The following is a 14,472-nucleotide window of genomic DNA, read 5'->3' as shown; positions in this document are numbered from 1 at the left end:
ACATTCACAGAAATAAAGACAGTCTTAAATAAGTTGAATAGTGATTGATCATAGTTTGGCCATGGTGATATAATAAAAGCAACAGTACAAGTTAAATTAATTTACTGATTGATTGTCATTCCAATCAAATTACCAAAGGATTATTTTAGAGAGCTAGAAAAAAAAATAATGGCAAAATCCATCTGGAGGAACAAAAGGTCAGATTCTCAAAGGAAATAATGAAAAAAGTGGAAAAAAGAAAATCAAGCCATACTCTACCATGAAGTAGTCATTATTCAAAACTATTTGATAACTTGCTAAAAAAGAGAAAAGCCAAGCAGTGGAACAGATTAGGTATACATCCTACAGTAGCAAATTAACATAGTGTTTGATAAACCCTGTGACTACAACAACTGAGGTAAGGTTCATTATTCAACTAAAAGTGCTGGGCAAACTGGAAAACAGTTTGGGAGAAATTAGATCTAGATCAAGAAATCATACCTTTATATATATATATATATATATATATGTATATATGTATGTGTGTATATATGTATGTATATATATACACATATATACACACATGTATATGTATGTGTGTATATATGTATATGGAGATTGTATAGATATGTGTATATATGTATGTATACATGTGTGTATATGTATATTTTATATATATATATATTTATTCCAAATGATCTAGATATAAAAGGGTCATATCATAAACAAATTGGTGGATCAAGGAAGAAGGTACTTTTCCCAACGATGAATAGGGGAAGAGCTCATGATAAAACAAGGGATAAAGTGAATCACAGAAGATAAAATGTACAATTCTGATTATAGAAAACTGAAAAGAAAATAAATTCAGTTAAAATTAGAAAGGGAATAATTAATTGGGTGTGATATCCAAGATAAGGGTAGAGTTTATTCAAACGTATAATAATGGTAGCCACTCCCCAACAGATGAATGATCAAAGGATATGAACAGGCAGTTCCCAAAGAAAGCTTAATAAATGAATGAATGAATGAATGAATGAATGAATGAATGAATGAAGATAAATGCAATTTAAAGCAACTCTGAGGTTCTACTTCATGTCTCAAAGATGAGCAGAAATGATAACAACAACAAAAGACAATGGGCAGGCAGTATTGGTGGGACTATGAATTGGTCTGGTCATTCTGGAAAGCAGTTTGGAACTGTGTCCCAAAAGTCACTAAACTATGTATACCCTTTGGACCAGAGAAACCACTCGCTACTAGGCCTAAACCCCAAAGAGAAAAGGAAGCAGAAAAGAACCCGTATGTACAAATATCTTTATAATAGCGCCTTTTATCATAGCAAAGAACTGACACAAAAGGGTGCCGATCAACTGGGAATTGGCTGCACAAATCATAGTACGTGAATGTAATGGCATACTATTGTCCCATAACAAATTACTAAAAGGACAGTTTTGGGGAAATCTGGGAAGACTTACATGAACTGATATATTGCTAAATAAACTGAACCAGGAGAAAAACTAATGTAATAATAACATTGTAAAGAAAAACAACTTTGAAAGACTTAAGAACTCATGCAATGACGATTACGACTTTAGAGGACCAATGATGAAGCATACCATCTACTTCCTCACAGTGAGGTGATAAACTTAAGATGCTGGATAAAACATTTTTTTTTTTATAAAGCAGATGTGTGAATTCGTTTTATTTGACTAAGTGCCCTGATTACAAGCACTGTATTTTTCTTATTTTATTAGAAAGAGGAATTTGGAGAGGAGAGGACAGGAGAGCTAGTGATAGTGCCACCAAAAGAGGGGAAAAAAGAAAAGAAAGAATTATTGATGCATTTTAAAAATCACACAGAAGAGAACAGAAGGATGTTTGAAGGGAACATAGAAAAGCTGTACAGATTTGAAACTAAGACGTTGAATTTATTATATACTTTTTAAAAAGCAAACTATGTGACAGAGATCTGCTGTTTCATATATAATCTTCTTTTCCTGTTCTACTTTGCAAATGGAAACGTTCTTGGGGGTAGGGGCTGGTGTTCAGTTCAGAATATTTTTTTCCAAAGAAAGCATCTCTAATTAAATTATGTGGATAGGGAAACTAAGGTTTTCATGGAATCAAAGAATTTCAGCATTGGAGAGGTTCATTTAGCCTGATCCCTTTAAAAGAAATGCCCCTGGGGCAGAGCCAAGATGGCAGAGTAAAAGCAGTGACTTGCTTGAGCTCTCCCCCAAGCCCTTTCAAATACCTGTAGAAAATGGCACTAAACAAATTATAGAGCAGTAGAACCCACAAAAAGAGTGAAACAAATTTCCAGCCCAAGACAACCTGGAAGGTCGACAGGAAAGGTCTATTGCACCCAGCTGGGAGAGGAGCGCAGCAGTTCAGTGTGGGCCCCACAGGCAAAGACCAGGCCTCAGTGAACCTGGAGCAGGCCTCAAGGGACTGAATCACTGGCAGCTGTGGTGTTTTCCAGACTTCTCAACCCACAAAAGGCAAAGACAACTTAGAAGGTCAGTAGGAAAGGTCTAACTGACCTGGGTGAGAGAGGAGCTCGGCCCAGTCTCAGTCCCAGCACAGCCCTGGGGTGGCAGCTGCTTCTAGAGCTCTCTGCCCACAGACTGAGGGGGGATCAAGTGACTGACCAGAGGGGGATTGCAGAGATCTCTTTGCTGGCACTGAGGCAGGATTCTCTTGCTTTGCCCATGCTTGGATCTAGGTTGCAGTTCTGGGTGGTGGTCCTGGAGTGAAGGGTAGCAGTGGCACGGTGGAGCTTGTAGTGGAAGTGGAGAGGGAATCCTCCTCACAGTTCCAAGGCAGAAAAGAATGCTTGTGGTCAATCATAGACCAGAGCACAGGCCAGGAAAGGAGTAAACACCTCACCCTTGATCATACCAACTTGGAAGAACTGAAAATTCACAGGTCCCTAGAAGTATCTCTGAAAACAGCTGCACAAAACCCCCGAAGCTTGGGACAGTACATTCTCCACACTGGAAGCAGAGCCCTACCTTAACAAAGAGTTTAAAAGTCAAATAATTGGCTGGGAACATGAGCAAACGGTGCAAAAAGAAAAAGTCAGACCATAGAATCTTTCTTTGGTGACAAAGAAGATCAAAACATACAACCAGAAGAAGACAACAAAGTCAAAGCTCCTACATCCCAAGCCTCCAAGAAAAATATGAATCAGTCCCAGGCCATGGAAGAGCTCAAAAAGGATTTTGAGAAGCAAGTAAGAAATGCTCCCCTACAATACTGCCAACATACGGTCATCCTGCCTCCAGTTCAGGAGGCCTCACTTCCTCTCAAGCCAGCCCATTCTACCATCAGCTATGTCATTAGAAAGTTTTTCTTTATATTATGCCAAAACTTGCCTCTCTGTAACCTCATCACTCTTAGTTCTGTACACAAGGGTTAAGCAGAACAGATCTATTCCTTCTTACATATGAGAGTCCTTCAAACACTTCAAGGCAACAACCACAACGTATGCACCATCTTTCCCCTCCTCCCTTCCCAAGACCACCAGATTTTCTCTCCTCCCAGCTAAACACCCCTTCAATCATTTCTTATGTAGTTGCCCCCTTGATATCCTTATCACCCTCCTCTGGATGCTCTCTAGTTTTTCAGTGTAATTCTTAATTCAGAACAGCGGCACCAAACTGATACTCCATGTATGTACTGATATAATACAATGTACCTACATACCTATTTCATATTTTTGCAAATATTGCTTTAATTGCTTATTTATAAATATTGTGTTTATTGATACTAATCTTCCTACTGAAATGAGTCAATAAATTCTGCTTTTATTTCCATTAGAAAAGAATAATAAAGTTCTCCTTCCAATTATTCCTCAAATTTGCCTATTTGAACCACAGGATCATGACTGAGGCACCAGCTGGTGGGCCCATGCAAGATGTGGAATTTAGAAAGGTTCAAGAGACATAATTTCTGGGCAATTTAATCATTTTATTAATAATGCCAGCATTTTAATAAAAGAATAGTCATTTGGCCATCTCTCACTTAGACCAAAGACAATCATGACGGAGGCCTCATGGCTTATAGGCCCACTGGGATAGAATTGTTCCTGAGGATGGTAATCAACTCTGATTGGTTAAGAATTAATGAGAAAATTAATATTACAATGAGGGGCTGAATCTATTCAAATGAACTTGATTATGTCATTTACTTCTAAGTTACCTCCAGCCTTGGGCAAACTATTCAAAGAATTTATCCGTATCCAAAGCTTTGTAGAAGACAATGGCTTCCCCACCTTGGTGGGGTCTGGATAGAGTAGAAGGTTAGCTCAGCCTTCAGAGACTGAGGTCTTGAAATGAGGATAAAAGAAAAAGAGGAAAATTTGAATCTCCCCAAGTCATTGGTTATTAATAATCATTTCTCTCAAGAGAAGTTCATAGAAGAAATTAATAGCTTTTTGAGTCTTAGCCTTAGAAAACTAAGCCTATAAAATAATCAACATCAGAGACAAAATTAAGCCAAATGAGAGGCAATATCTCAAATTATCAGAGGATTGATTGGGTAATCAATGAAGGCTTCCTGGAAGAAGCTGAGGGATGGATCAATGGATATGTAAGGGAAGAAAAGGGTAATAAAAGGACTAAATCCTTGCATGCATAGACAGATGGAAGTGAGAACACAGTAACTTGACTGGAGTGAAGGGTCTGGGTAGAGCAGAGGTTCTTTCTTGTATCATGGACCCCTATGGCAATCTGGCTGATGCTTAGGGGCTCATCAGGATAAAATACATATAAAATATATATGAATCTAAAGGAAACAAATTATAGTGAAATACAATTATCACTATGTTAATAATGAAAAAAAATCCAAGTTCATGGACCCCCAGATTAAACCCTCTTGTGTAGAGGAATAAGATATAAGAAAGGTTCGTGGTAGGAAGGGATAGGGGTGTTTCCATCCCCTTTTGGGGAATCACCTACTTGATATCCTTGCTGTTTATGTCCTTGTAAGCAAGGTTCAATCCTCTAATTCCCATTCTCAAGAGGTCAGGAAGAGGCAACTTCTTTCCCAGCACTTGTCTGAAACGTGGAGCTAACATTCAGACATCTGACCTGTACTGCCCTGGCAACCAAAGGACCTGTAAAAAGTAAAGAGGCTAGCTCTCAGGTCACTGGCAGGAGATGACTATACCATTAGAAGGCACTTTATGATTCAGAAGGGCCAATACTAGCACATGCTAACACATTTGACCCTCACAGCAATGCCAAAAAAAAAAATTGGGTCTTAGAATTCTCATTTGACAGATGAGAAATTCTAAGGAGTCACAGGTTCTAGAGTTAGAAGAAAACCTAGAACAGTCTAGTCTAACCCTTCTCTTCCTTGATGAAGGAACTGCAGCCTGGACAAGTCAGGTGAGGTTGCCTAATGTCACACGGTGGTGACTGGCAGAGCCAGACTAAACACACACCAAACAAAGGGGATGGTCTGGAGAGGGAATGGAGTCCCTAAACCAGGCCTCAAAGAGTCAGAAGGAATTTCAAAGAGCATCTAATCTAACCCATGCCTGAAGAGGGATCCCCTCTGTGACATCCCCAACAGGCGATCATTTCACTTTTACTTTAGAGAACTCCAGTTACAGTGAGCTCACTACCTTATAAGGTACCCATTAATTCCACTTGCAGACATCTTTGTTAGGAAGTTTTCTCCCTACATCAAGTCCAAATCTGCCCCCTCAGCATCTTTCACCAGTTGCCTCTAGCTATGCCCTCAGTGTCTAATAAGCACAAGTATAATTTCTCTTCCATTCCACACTACCCCTCCCTGCCTTAGTCTTCCTTTTTCTTAATTGAACCAAACCTCCCTGCTCCCCCACTCCCTCACCCCACCCTGGCACATTTCCAAGCTCCATTTGGAACTGACTCCATCTCTGTGAAGCTTGACAGTATTAAAGGAAGAAAAAGAGAATCCAGCAACAGCTCTGGAGCATCAATCTAACATTCACCAGGGAAGCTCTTCCAGGAAGTCTCCTTGCAGTTTTTCCAGAATAAAGTTCCTCAAGAATATTGTTCTTTCAGCTATCCACACCGTGAGCCTGGTACCCCCTATAAGTGAGGCTCCTATGCTGGAGGCTAGTCAATGCCGCCCAATATCTTCATGAGAGATTAGTGTTGGGCTACTTAATTATTCTGTGACTTTAGGCAAGCCATTCCCCCCTCTAGCTCTGTTTCCCCATTTATAAAACGAGGGAATTGGAAGAGATTTAAAGTCTAAAGTCCCTTTTAGCTCTAAATCCTATGAGTTCAGTGTAAGTAGTGGGATCCATGAGCATGAAATGGGCAAATGGCAAAGAAATAACTATAGCTAGAATACTTATGCTTCTCTTAAAAAAGGGCTGATGTTTCACTTGGTTCCAAGTAAAATTTGGCTAATATTACCAATTCAGGCTTAGTTAATTTGCAAATAGATATTCCTATTAAGAAAATGACCACTCAAAAATAAAGAAACATGTAAGGAATAGCTAACATTTCTACAGTACTCTATAATTTACAAATTCCTACAAAATATTATTATCCCTATTTTCCAGATTAAAAAAAATCAGGGCCCAATTAATCTCTATTAAATGATTTGCTGAAGTTACAGGGTGGTAAATGGCAGAATCAGAAATTGAATAAATGTCTTCCCATACCAAGCACAGTACTTTTTCCACACTACTCTAGTTGATCCTCAGCTGGCCCACCATCATGCATATTTGAGTCCAATGGCTGCAGTCTTCAGAAAGTAACAGTCACAAACAAGGGAGATTGATGGACACTAGGACCACACGATAAATTTCTCATTCTTTTTTCTCCCTTCCCCTTCCTCTTAACCTAGCACTTAGCACTATGTGTGGCACACAGTAGGCACTTTAAAAAAAACCATTGATTAACTGACAGACCTACCAGCTGGCTTTTAATCCCAACTTCATTGATCATCACTTCTAACACTTTCATGATCCACGTATTTCTGTAAGGATGTTTCTTTGGGGGACGGTAGAGATCAAATATCACCAGTTTATTTTCCTTGTTTGCAAGTCTCAAGAAACTGCTTAGTTTCATAATTGACTGATTCTTTGCCATCTCTTCATCTTCTTTTGTCAGTGGTGCCATGAATTTAAATGGCTTAGCCTAGAATTAAGCAATAATAGCAGTAAACAAATTGGTATAGACATACACAGTAGCAACGACAAACATTTCCCAGCTTCCCATGCTATGTGTTGTTCACATACAAAGCAGAATAAATCTCCTTATGGCGACCTTTCTGCTCTTCTGTTCTTTACAAAATCACAGAATCAGGGCCGGAAGAGGGCTCAGGGGCCATCTTGTCCGATTCATGCCTGAGCAGGAATCTTCAACACTAGAGACTATTGGCCAAGTGTTCCTCCAAACTACTCCAACACTTCTAGTCACTGATGAACAACTCCCTGCCTCCAAAGTAAGCCCATCCCATGTCTGGACAGTGCGTTGTTAGAAAGTTGTTTGTGTTTTTTTATTACACTGAGCCTAACTCTCCCTCTACAACTTTTGGTCATTGGTCATAGGATTTGAGGACGTGATCATGGAAGTTAAGTAATTAGAAAACAAACAAATTACTAAAAGCTAAACAAGTACAGAAGAAATCTTAAAAATTATAAGAGAATGGAAGAAAAAGTATGAACTGATAAATAAAACTAAGAGCTGTTTTTAAGAGACCAATAAAATCAGTAAGTCATTAAATAACTATAAAAGAAAACTGAATTACCCAAAATAAAAATAAGTAAGTTGAATTTACATTGAGCAGAAAGGAAATAAAAAGTATCATCCAAAAACTATCTCTAATTAAATACCAGAAAACTGAAAATTTAAAGAAAATGGATAATTATCTACAAAAAATATAAAATATTCTGATGAACAAAATAAGAATTAGATATTAAAAAACAAAATTTTAGAAAGAGAAATCAAGCAAGAAATAAATTAATCATCAAAGGAAAAAGTCCTGTTCCAAGTGAATTTACAAGTGAAGTTTATCAAATACTCAAATAGCAATTTACATCTTTGCTACAAAAATTTCAATAACTAAATTGTACATTGTGCAAAGTTCCTTTTTTGAGATATAGTCTTGAATTCAAACTAATACAAGATAATGTGGGAAAAGATTACTATATACCTATATATAATACTATATATTACTATATAAAAACCTGCCCTATAAAAGTCACTAATGAATAGCAATGCAAAAAATTTTAATTAAATCTTAGAAAAGAGATTATATTAATCTATCCACAAAATTATTCACTTTGACCAAGGTGGATTTTTGTACCATGGATGCAATAGTATTCCAACAGTAGGAAAGCAACTACTATAATTAATCATGTAAATATAAATAGATATAGAAAAAATCTAACAAAATATGGCATTAACTTAAGGGGTTTTTTAAAAATCACCCTAAAAACATTAGAATGGAAGGGCCCATTTTTAATAGGTTCAAAATTACGTAGCCAAAATCACAAGATAACATTGTTTTCAATGGGGAAGCACTGAAAATTTTCCTCAAAAGTATAGGGATAAAGCAAGGATGTTATTTGATGACTTAAAAGAGCTTAGCCAAAGAAATGAAAAACACAAGGAACTGGGACAGTACATGTATGCAACTGTGTGGCACTCTATTAAGCCTGAAGGAAAGAGTCCAGCATCCAGTTAGGGTTAGTTCTGTCCTTCCAAAAGTCACTTGGGGAAGAAATTGAGGCTGTGAAATTATGAACCTCTCAATAAAGGCAGGGAGGATGCTAAATGGATTTGAGGTTCAAACCCCAGGAAAATTATAATTAGAGGGTAAGGAATCAGAAAGTGAGCAATAAAGGACTATAAGAAGAAAAAAATTGACATTACCAAAGGTCTTAAAAAGAAGAAAACTCCGTTAAAGACCGTAAGCATAAGCAGATAAACCAACAGGGAAGGTATCAATAACAGAAGGAAATATGGCCTCCTGAATATGTCCAGACATCTCTGAAGAAATATTGTAAGACAAAGGGACATGAATCATCACCTGAGGAGGAAGAAAACTTGTGGATCCTAAAGAGAGCATACAACAACAGAATGTTCCTGGCTGGTTTAGAAGAGAAATAATAACTATGAATGCATCAGTTAAGGCCTGCACAGCAGAAATAATCAGAATGGAAAAACTTGAATTCATGATAGCAAGTCCCACTCAAGAAACAAATGACAGAATCACTGACTGGGAATACAAATACATATAAGAGAAGGATAATCTGGAAAAAAGAAAAGCAAGAAGTAATAATGTTGAAAGAAAACATGATCTCCATACGAGCAAAACATATTGATCTCAAAGACAGGATACATAGAGACACCCTAAGAATTACACATCTACCAAAGGAACACACCCAAAAAAATGGCCGACCAACATAATGCAGTAACTTCTCCAAATTTCTGAACAAAGAAAACAAAGTGGTAATTAATAGAACCCACTGGTCACTTCCAGAAAAAAAAAAGTTAGACTTAATGCTATTATAATTAAACTGCCAAATGCCAGACAAAACAATAGCAAAACTAATTTGGAGGAACAAAAATTGATTCCAGAGACTTTAATTAAGCACTTACTGTTGTGCAAGGCAATGTGCTTGGCAGTGAGCAGAGCATACAAAGACAAAAATGAAACAGTCCTTGCCCTCAAGGAGCTTACATTCTACAAGGGGATGCATAAATAAATATACTGTCATAAAAATAATTTCAAGAGGGAGACAGTGGTAGTACTTCTTGGGAGCACAAAAGGCATTATATAGGTATAGAGATGGCAACACAGCCAGATTGGTGTTTTAGCATAATCAATTTGCTGCTGTGTGGAGGATGGATTGGAGGAAGATTAGAAGTAGAGAGAACAATTAGGAGGCTACTGCTATAATATAGACAATAAGTGCTGAGGGTCCAAACTAGGATAGATATCATATGAATGGAGAGAAGACAGATGCAAGAGATGTTGTAGTTATAGGATCCACAAGACTTGTCAACTAGGATATGGAGATTGAGGGAGAAGGAAAAGTTAGGGATAACTCCAAGGCTGTGAACCAGGGTTACTGGAAGGACAGGGTACCAGGAACATAAATAGGAAAATGTGAAAAGGGTTAGGTGTTGGGGAAATGATAAGGAATCTATTTTGTGGGAAAAAAGTTGAAGAGTCTAATGAACTTGGATGAGAGGCTATATAAGGGGACATCAACTTACATCATGGTATTGAAGCCACCAAGATAGGGGCAGGGATTAGGATGTAAAGGAAAATTGAGTTAGACTGACTCTTTGAAAAAGGAGGGACAGTGAGGTGGAGGTAGGTAAATAACAATATTTTGAGAATTTTATAAAATGTTATAAGGATTTTTAAAAAATTTTTTTTCAGGCTACCTGAGAAACCTAGAAGCTGCCCTCGGCCGGCCACACCATGGAAGAGGATGAGGGACTGGAGTGGAAGGCAAAGCTGAACAGGAGGAAAATCCAAGCAGAGACAATGGGACCTATGGGGTCCATAAAATATCCTCTTGCTGGTACAAATAAAAGATTTCTGCTTAATACAATTAAGAACACATTATCCTCTCAGAAGGAGCAAGACCAAGAGCAGAAGGAGGACAATAAGGAACCTGAGCCAAGTCAGAACCAGAAAGAAGAAAACCCAAAGAAACACAGAACTCATCCGTGCAGACACAACTTCCAGTTTTGGAGAGGAGTTCGCTATTCTCCAAGGAAGAGGAACCCCTAGGAAAAGTATGAAAAGCAATCTAACAAATGATGAGGCAGGCACTGAAGAGTAGGCAAGACCATTCCAAGCAATGGATGTCATTAAATTTTGGACGGGGCAGGTGTTTCGCTTTCTTTAAATGGAGAAGGTTGTTTAGTGCAGATGTTTAGCTAGCAGGGAAGACAGTTAAGAAAAACATCATAGTAGATTGATATTTTGTTGTAGTTTTTAAAGAATCTGTTGGTCACAAACAAAAATGACTTAGTAATTCTTCCTTCTGAAAATTAATCCTAAGGGTAGAAGTCTTGAAATGTTTATCGTATTTTAATAGTGTGTATACATTTGTTATTGTACCTTCTTTCAAAAGTTAGTTTGGAAATAAATCTAGAGTTGGATTTTAAATTTTTCAGAGATTGCTCAAACCAGTTAAAAATATCTGTTGTATCTCAACTGTGGTCATTATTCAGAGTTGAGGTCAAAATTGAAACCTCTTTAGCTCTGTATTTTAGATTTGGGATATCAAATTTAGTATGTTCAAGAAGCTAAAACAGCAAAAATCTTGTGGCTGTGGAATACACTATTTATAAAACCTCCCTCTAGCCATCCAGGGCTAGAGTTTATCAATAAATTTGTTAACATCTCTAGCACTTATTTTTGCTTAGATAAACAATGTGGAGCATTCTCAAAATGGCTTTGAATTTATTACCTAAGACAAATTAATGGAGATTAAGAATAGATCCCCTTGTTCCTCTTGCAACAAAGCTTTGATCTGTGTAAAATGCATTTTTTCCCCTGAATTTGAACTTTTCTCCAGAGGTCATAAATTGGGAGGAATATAGTTAGGTGCTTTAGAAATAACCATCATCGACGGGATCTCGGACAGGTGCTCTGACATCATCGACTTCGGCTCCAGGGCCGGGCACTTCCGGTACCATCCAGCTCTCCCAGAGGCCTCGGTCTGTTCAGAGATCTGCCTTCCAAGCACTCTGCCCTTCCTCAAGAGGCAGGAATGGCCCTTGTGCTCCGGCAGCCAGGACCCCCCAGATGCCGTGATACCAGCTCTGGTTTTGTTACCCAGCCATTTCCAGTGGACACGATGTAGCCTCAGCGACTGAAAGGATTAAATAAGATAGACAGAAATATAAGGAATCAGTGACATTCAGGGAGTGACTGTTGACTTCACCTGGAAGGAATGGGGGCAGCAGGACCCTTCCCAGAAGGAGCTCTACAGGGAGGTGATGCTGGAGAACTATGGGAACCTTGCCTGCCTGGGACTTGCTGTTTCCAAGCCAGATGTGATTGGGAGTTGGAATGAGGGAAAACACCTTGGATGTCTAAGAGAGAGGTCCCAGAAAGCATCTGTCCAGATTGGGAGGCTAGGCCTGAAATCAAGGCACCAACTCCAAATCAGGAAATTTCTATGGAATCATCATCCCATAAAAGATCAGTAAGAAATGATTCCTATGTCTCCTACTTGAGAAAAGTCTAGAAATGTGAGGCTAGCATAGAGATGCAGAAGAATAATAAAGAGGCACATTCTGGTAATGTCAGAATTACCAAAAGAAGAACTCACAATAAATTGAGAGGCTTTGAATGTAGTAAGTATGGAAGAAATCTCCATGTGGGGCCAGTCCTTTTTTCATAACAGAAAGTGTCTTTGAGAGAGAATCTTTGTGCATATGATGCACAGAAAAAGAACTTCAGTCCATGTCCAGACCTAAATAAAGGTAACAGAATCTGTTCAAAGAAAATACTTCCAAAGTGTAATAAAAGTGAGAAATCTTTGAGCTCCAAATTAGAATACATCAAATATGATAGACTATGCCCTGGAGAGAATATATGTGAATACAAAGAAAGCGGGAAAGACTTCACCTACAAACCCAGCTCACCCATGAATTCCCATCAAATAATAAATACTTGGAAAGAAACCCTATAAATGCAATGAGCACGAGAATGCTTTTATCCAGAACCCACAACTTATTGAATATAAAGGAACTCTCAGCGAAGAGAGATTTCATGAACACAGTGAATGTGGAAAGCCTTCTATGGACAATTCATCTGTTACTTCCTATGGGCATATTCAATGCTGAGGAGAAATAACTATCATCAACCAAACTTACTGTGCTTTGATTGATACTGAGGATTTTATTCAGTGCTCTTTGGTTCTTTAGCTTACATCCCCTGGTATAGATATCACAGTGAAAAGTTGTATCAGAAATCTTTTTAACAGAAAGTGTGTTGGATTTTTTTCCCAGTGTTGGCATAGGCATTTCTTAATATGATTCTAAATCTCAGAGTCTCCCACCCCCACCCCCAAACTCGGGGCTATATAACAATGTATTCCTAAACCACAGAGAGAAGCGTCTCTATTCCCTTCCCAAATTTTCCAAGGCAGCTGAGCTTATGCCTGGCTACCTCCAGATAATCACTCAGCCACAGCCGTACTCCCAGTAACCAAGAAAAGCTCTTTCTTTGTGCAAAATCAGAACATTAGAAAGGCCAGCTCCAGGGTGCCGTAGAGGAGCCAGAGAACGCCAGGACAAAATTGCTCTGTCTTGCTACCCCAGCACTACCCCAGCACTACCCCAGCACTACCCCAGTATACTCTCTTTACGTGCACTGGGCCATGCATCCAAACTTTTCTATGAAGCCTAAGCTTCTGTGTGGTCAGAAGTCTGCGCATAGAACCACTCCAACTAGGAGGATGGGAAAAATTCCTCATTTTTTCCTTCCCCCTCCTTACCACCCCCCGGCCAAAAAAAGTGCAGAGGGAGTCCCAATGTAACTTTCCAACAGCTAATTCCCACCCCCATCACACACAGAAGGAAGAACTGAGTTAAACTTGACTTTATACAAAAGTTGTTATGCCTAAACGATCCTAGTCTTTACATCTGTATTATTTGTATTTATTTTACTTTTAAATATTTTGTGTTTAAATATCTACAGAAACAGAAAAGTTAAGAAGTTCAGTTTTTTGCAAATTTTTATTTTAAGTGAGTAAAAAATAAAGTTAAACTGTGTCCAAAAAAATTTCTTTTCATTGGATTTTATGGTTTGGGACTTTGGGCTATTCTTTTTGGAACATTTGGCAACTGAAGTCTATTTCCTGTTAATATTAATCTCATCTAGTACCAATGTTTTGGGGCAGCTAGGTGGCACAGTGGATAGAGCACCTGCCCTGGATTCAGGAGGACCTGAGTTCAAATCCGGCCTCAGACACATAACACTTATTAGCTGTGTAAGTGACCTTGGGCAAGTCACTTAACCCCATTGCCTAGACAAAAAAACATTAATCTCATCTGGAGACTTTTGATATTCCTGAGATAAGAAATCAGATGAGAGAAAGAAGGGAATAATAACATTTACAAAATCTTAAAAAAAAAAAACTTTTCTAGAAATTTTATGGTAGAAGGATTCCCCCTGATGCTGACTATTTGGTTATATTTATGACATCTAAATCTCCTTCTCTCACTTACTGCATTGTAACTTCTTTAAAACACGGCAAACTGAGTGTTTAAATCTGTAAACATAGTTTCTTTACTGATTTGTTCTAACTTAGTTGTTCAATCCTAATTGAAGGAAGCATGAGATAATGAATCTGTTTGATTAGGCCTGTGTGACCTTTATGGCCCTAACAGCGTGAGTTATCCATGCTTTACGTGTTTCATCTCCTACTGGCAGTTTGGGAATCTTTGGGAGAGTGTGATCTTGCTTTTATGATAGAGGGGAAAGGAAGGAGGCAGGGCAGGAGGA

At 38.3% G+C, this 14,472-nt stretch overlaps 2 protein-coding genes across 2 annotated transcripts in view; one reads left to right on the top strand and one right to left on the bottom strand.

The window, feature by feature from the left end:
- The window catches only part of GDPD4 (glycerophosphodiester phosphodiesterase domain containing 4), a gene marked incomplete at its 3' end in the record, with an annotated part of 85,885 nt that overhangs the window by 26,462 nt on the left and 44,951 nt on the right, over positions 1-14,472 (bottom strand). Inside the window, 2 exon segments of the mRNA XM_027848087.1 lie at positions 4,941-5,098; positions 6,900-7,124. Coding sequence (XP_027703888.1) covers positions 4,941-5,098; positions 6,900-7,124 — 383 coding nt within the window.
- LOC114032745 (protein POLR1D-like) lies at positions 10,426-10,740 on the top strand. Its single transcript, XM_027848155.1, has one exon. It carries the CDS (start codon positions 10,426-10,428, stop codon positions 10,738-10,740), a length of 315 nt encoding a protein of 104 aa, XP_027703956.1.

The sequence above is a fragment of the Vombatus ursinus genome, unplaced genomic scaffold, assembly GCF_900497805.2.
Source record: "Vombatus ursinus unplaced genomic scaffold, bare-nosed wombat genome assembly UNPS02005659.1, whole genome shotgun sequence".
In the NCBI taxonomy this organism is placed as follows: domain Eukaryota; kingdom Metazoa; phylum Chordata; class Mammalia; order Diprotodontia; family Vombatidae; genus Vombatus; species Vombatus ursinus.
Note: the sequence above shows the minus strand (reverse complement) of the source record. Positions and strands in the feature narration are given on the sequence as shown.

What these genes read in the sequence shown, in the direction of transcription:
- LOC114032745 (XM_027848155.1), top strand. Translation starts at nt 10,426, where the DNA reads ATGGAAGAGGATGAGGGACTGGAGTGGAAGGCAAAGCTGAACAGGAGG.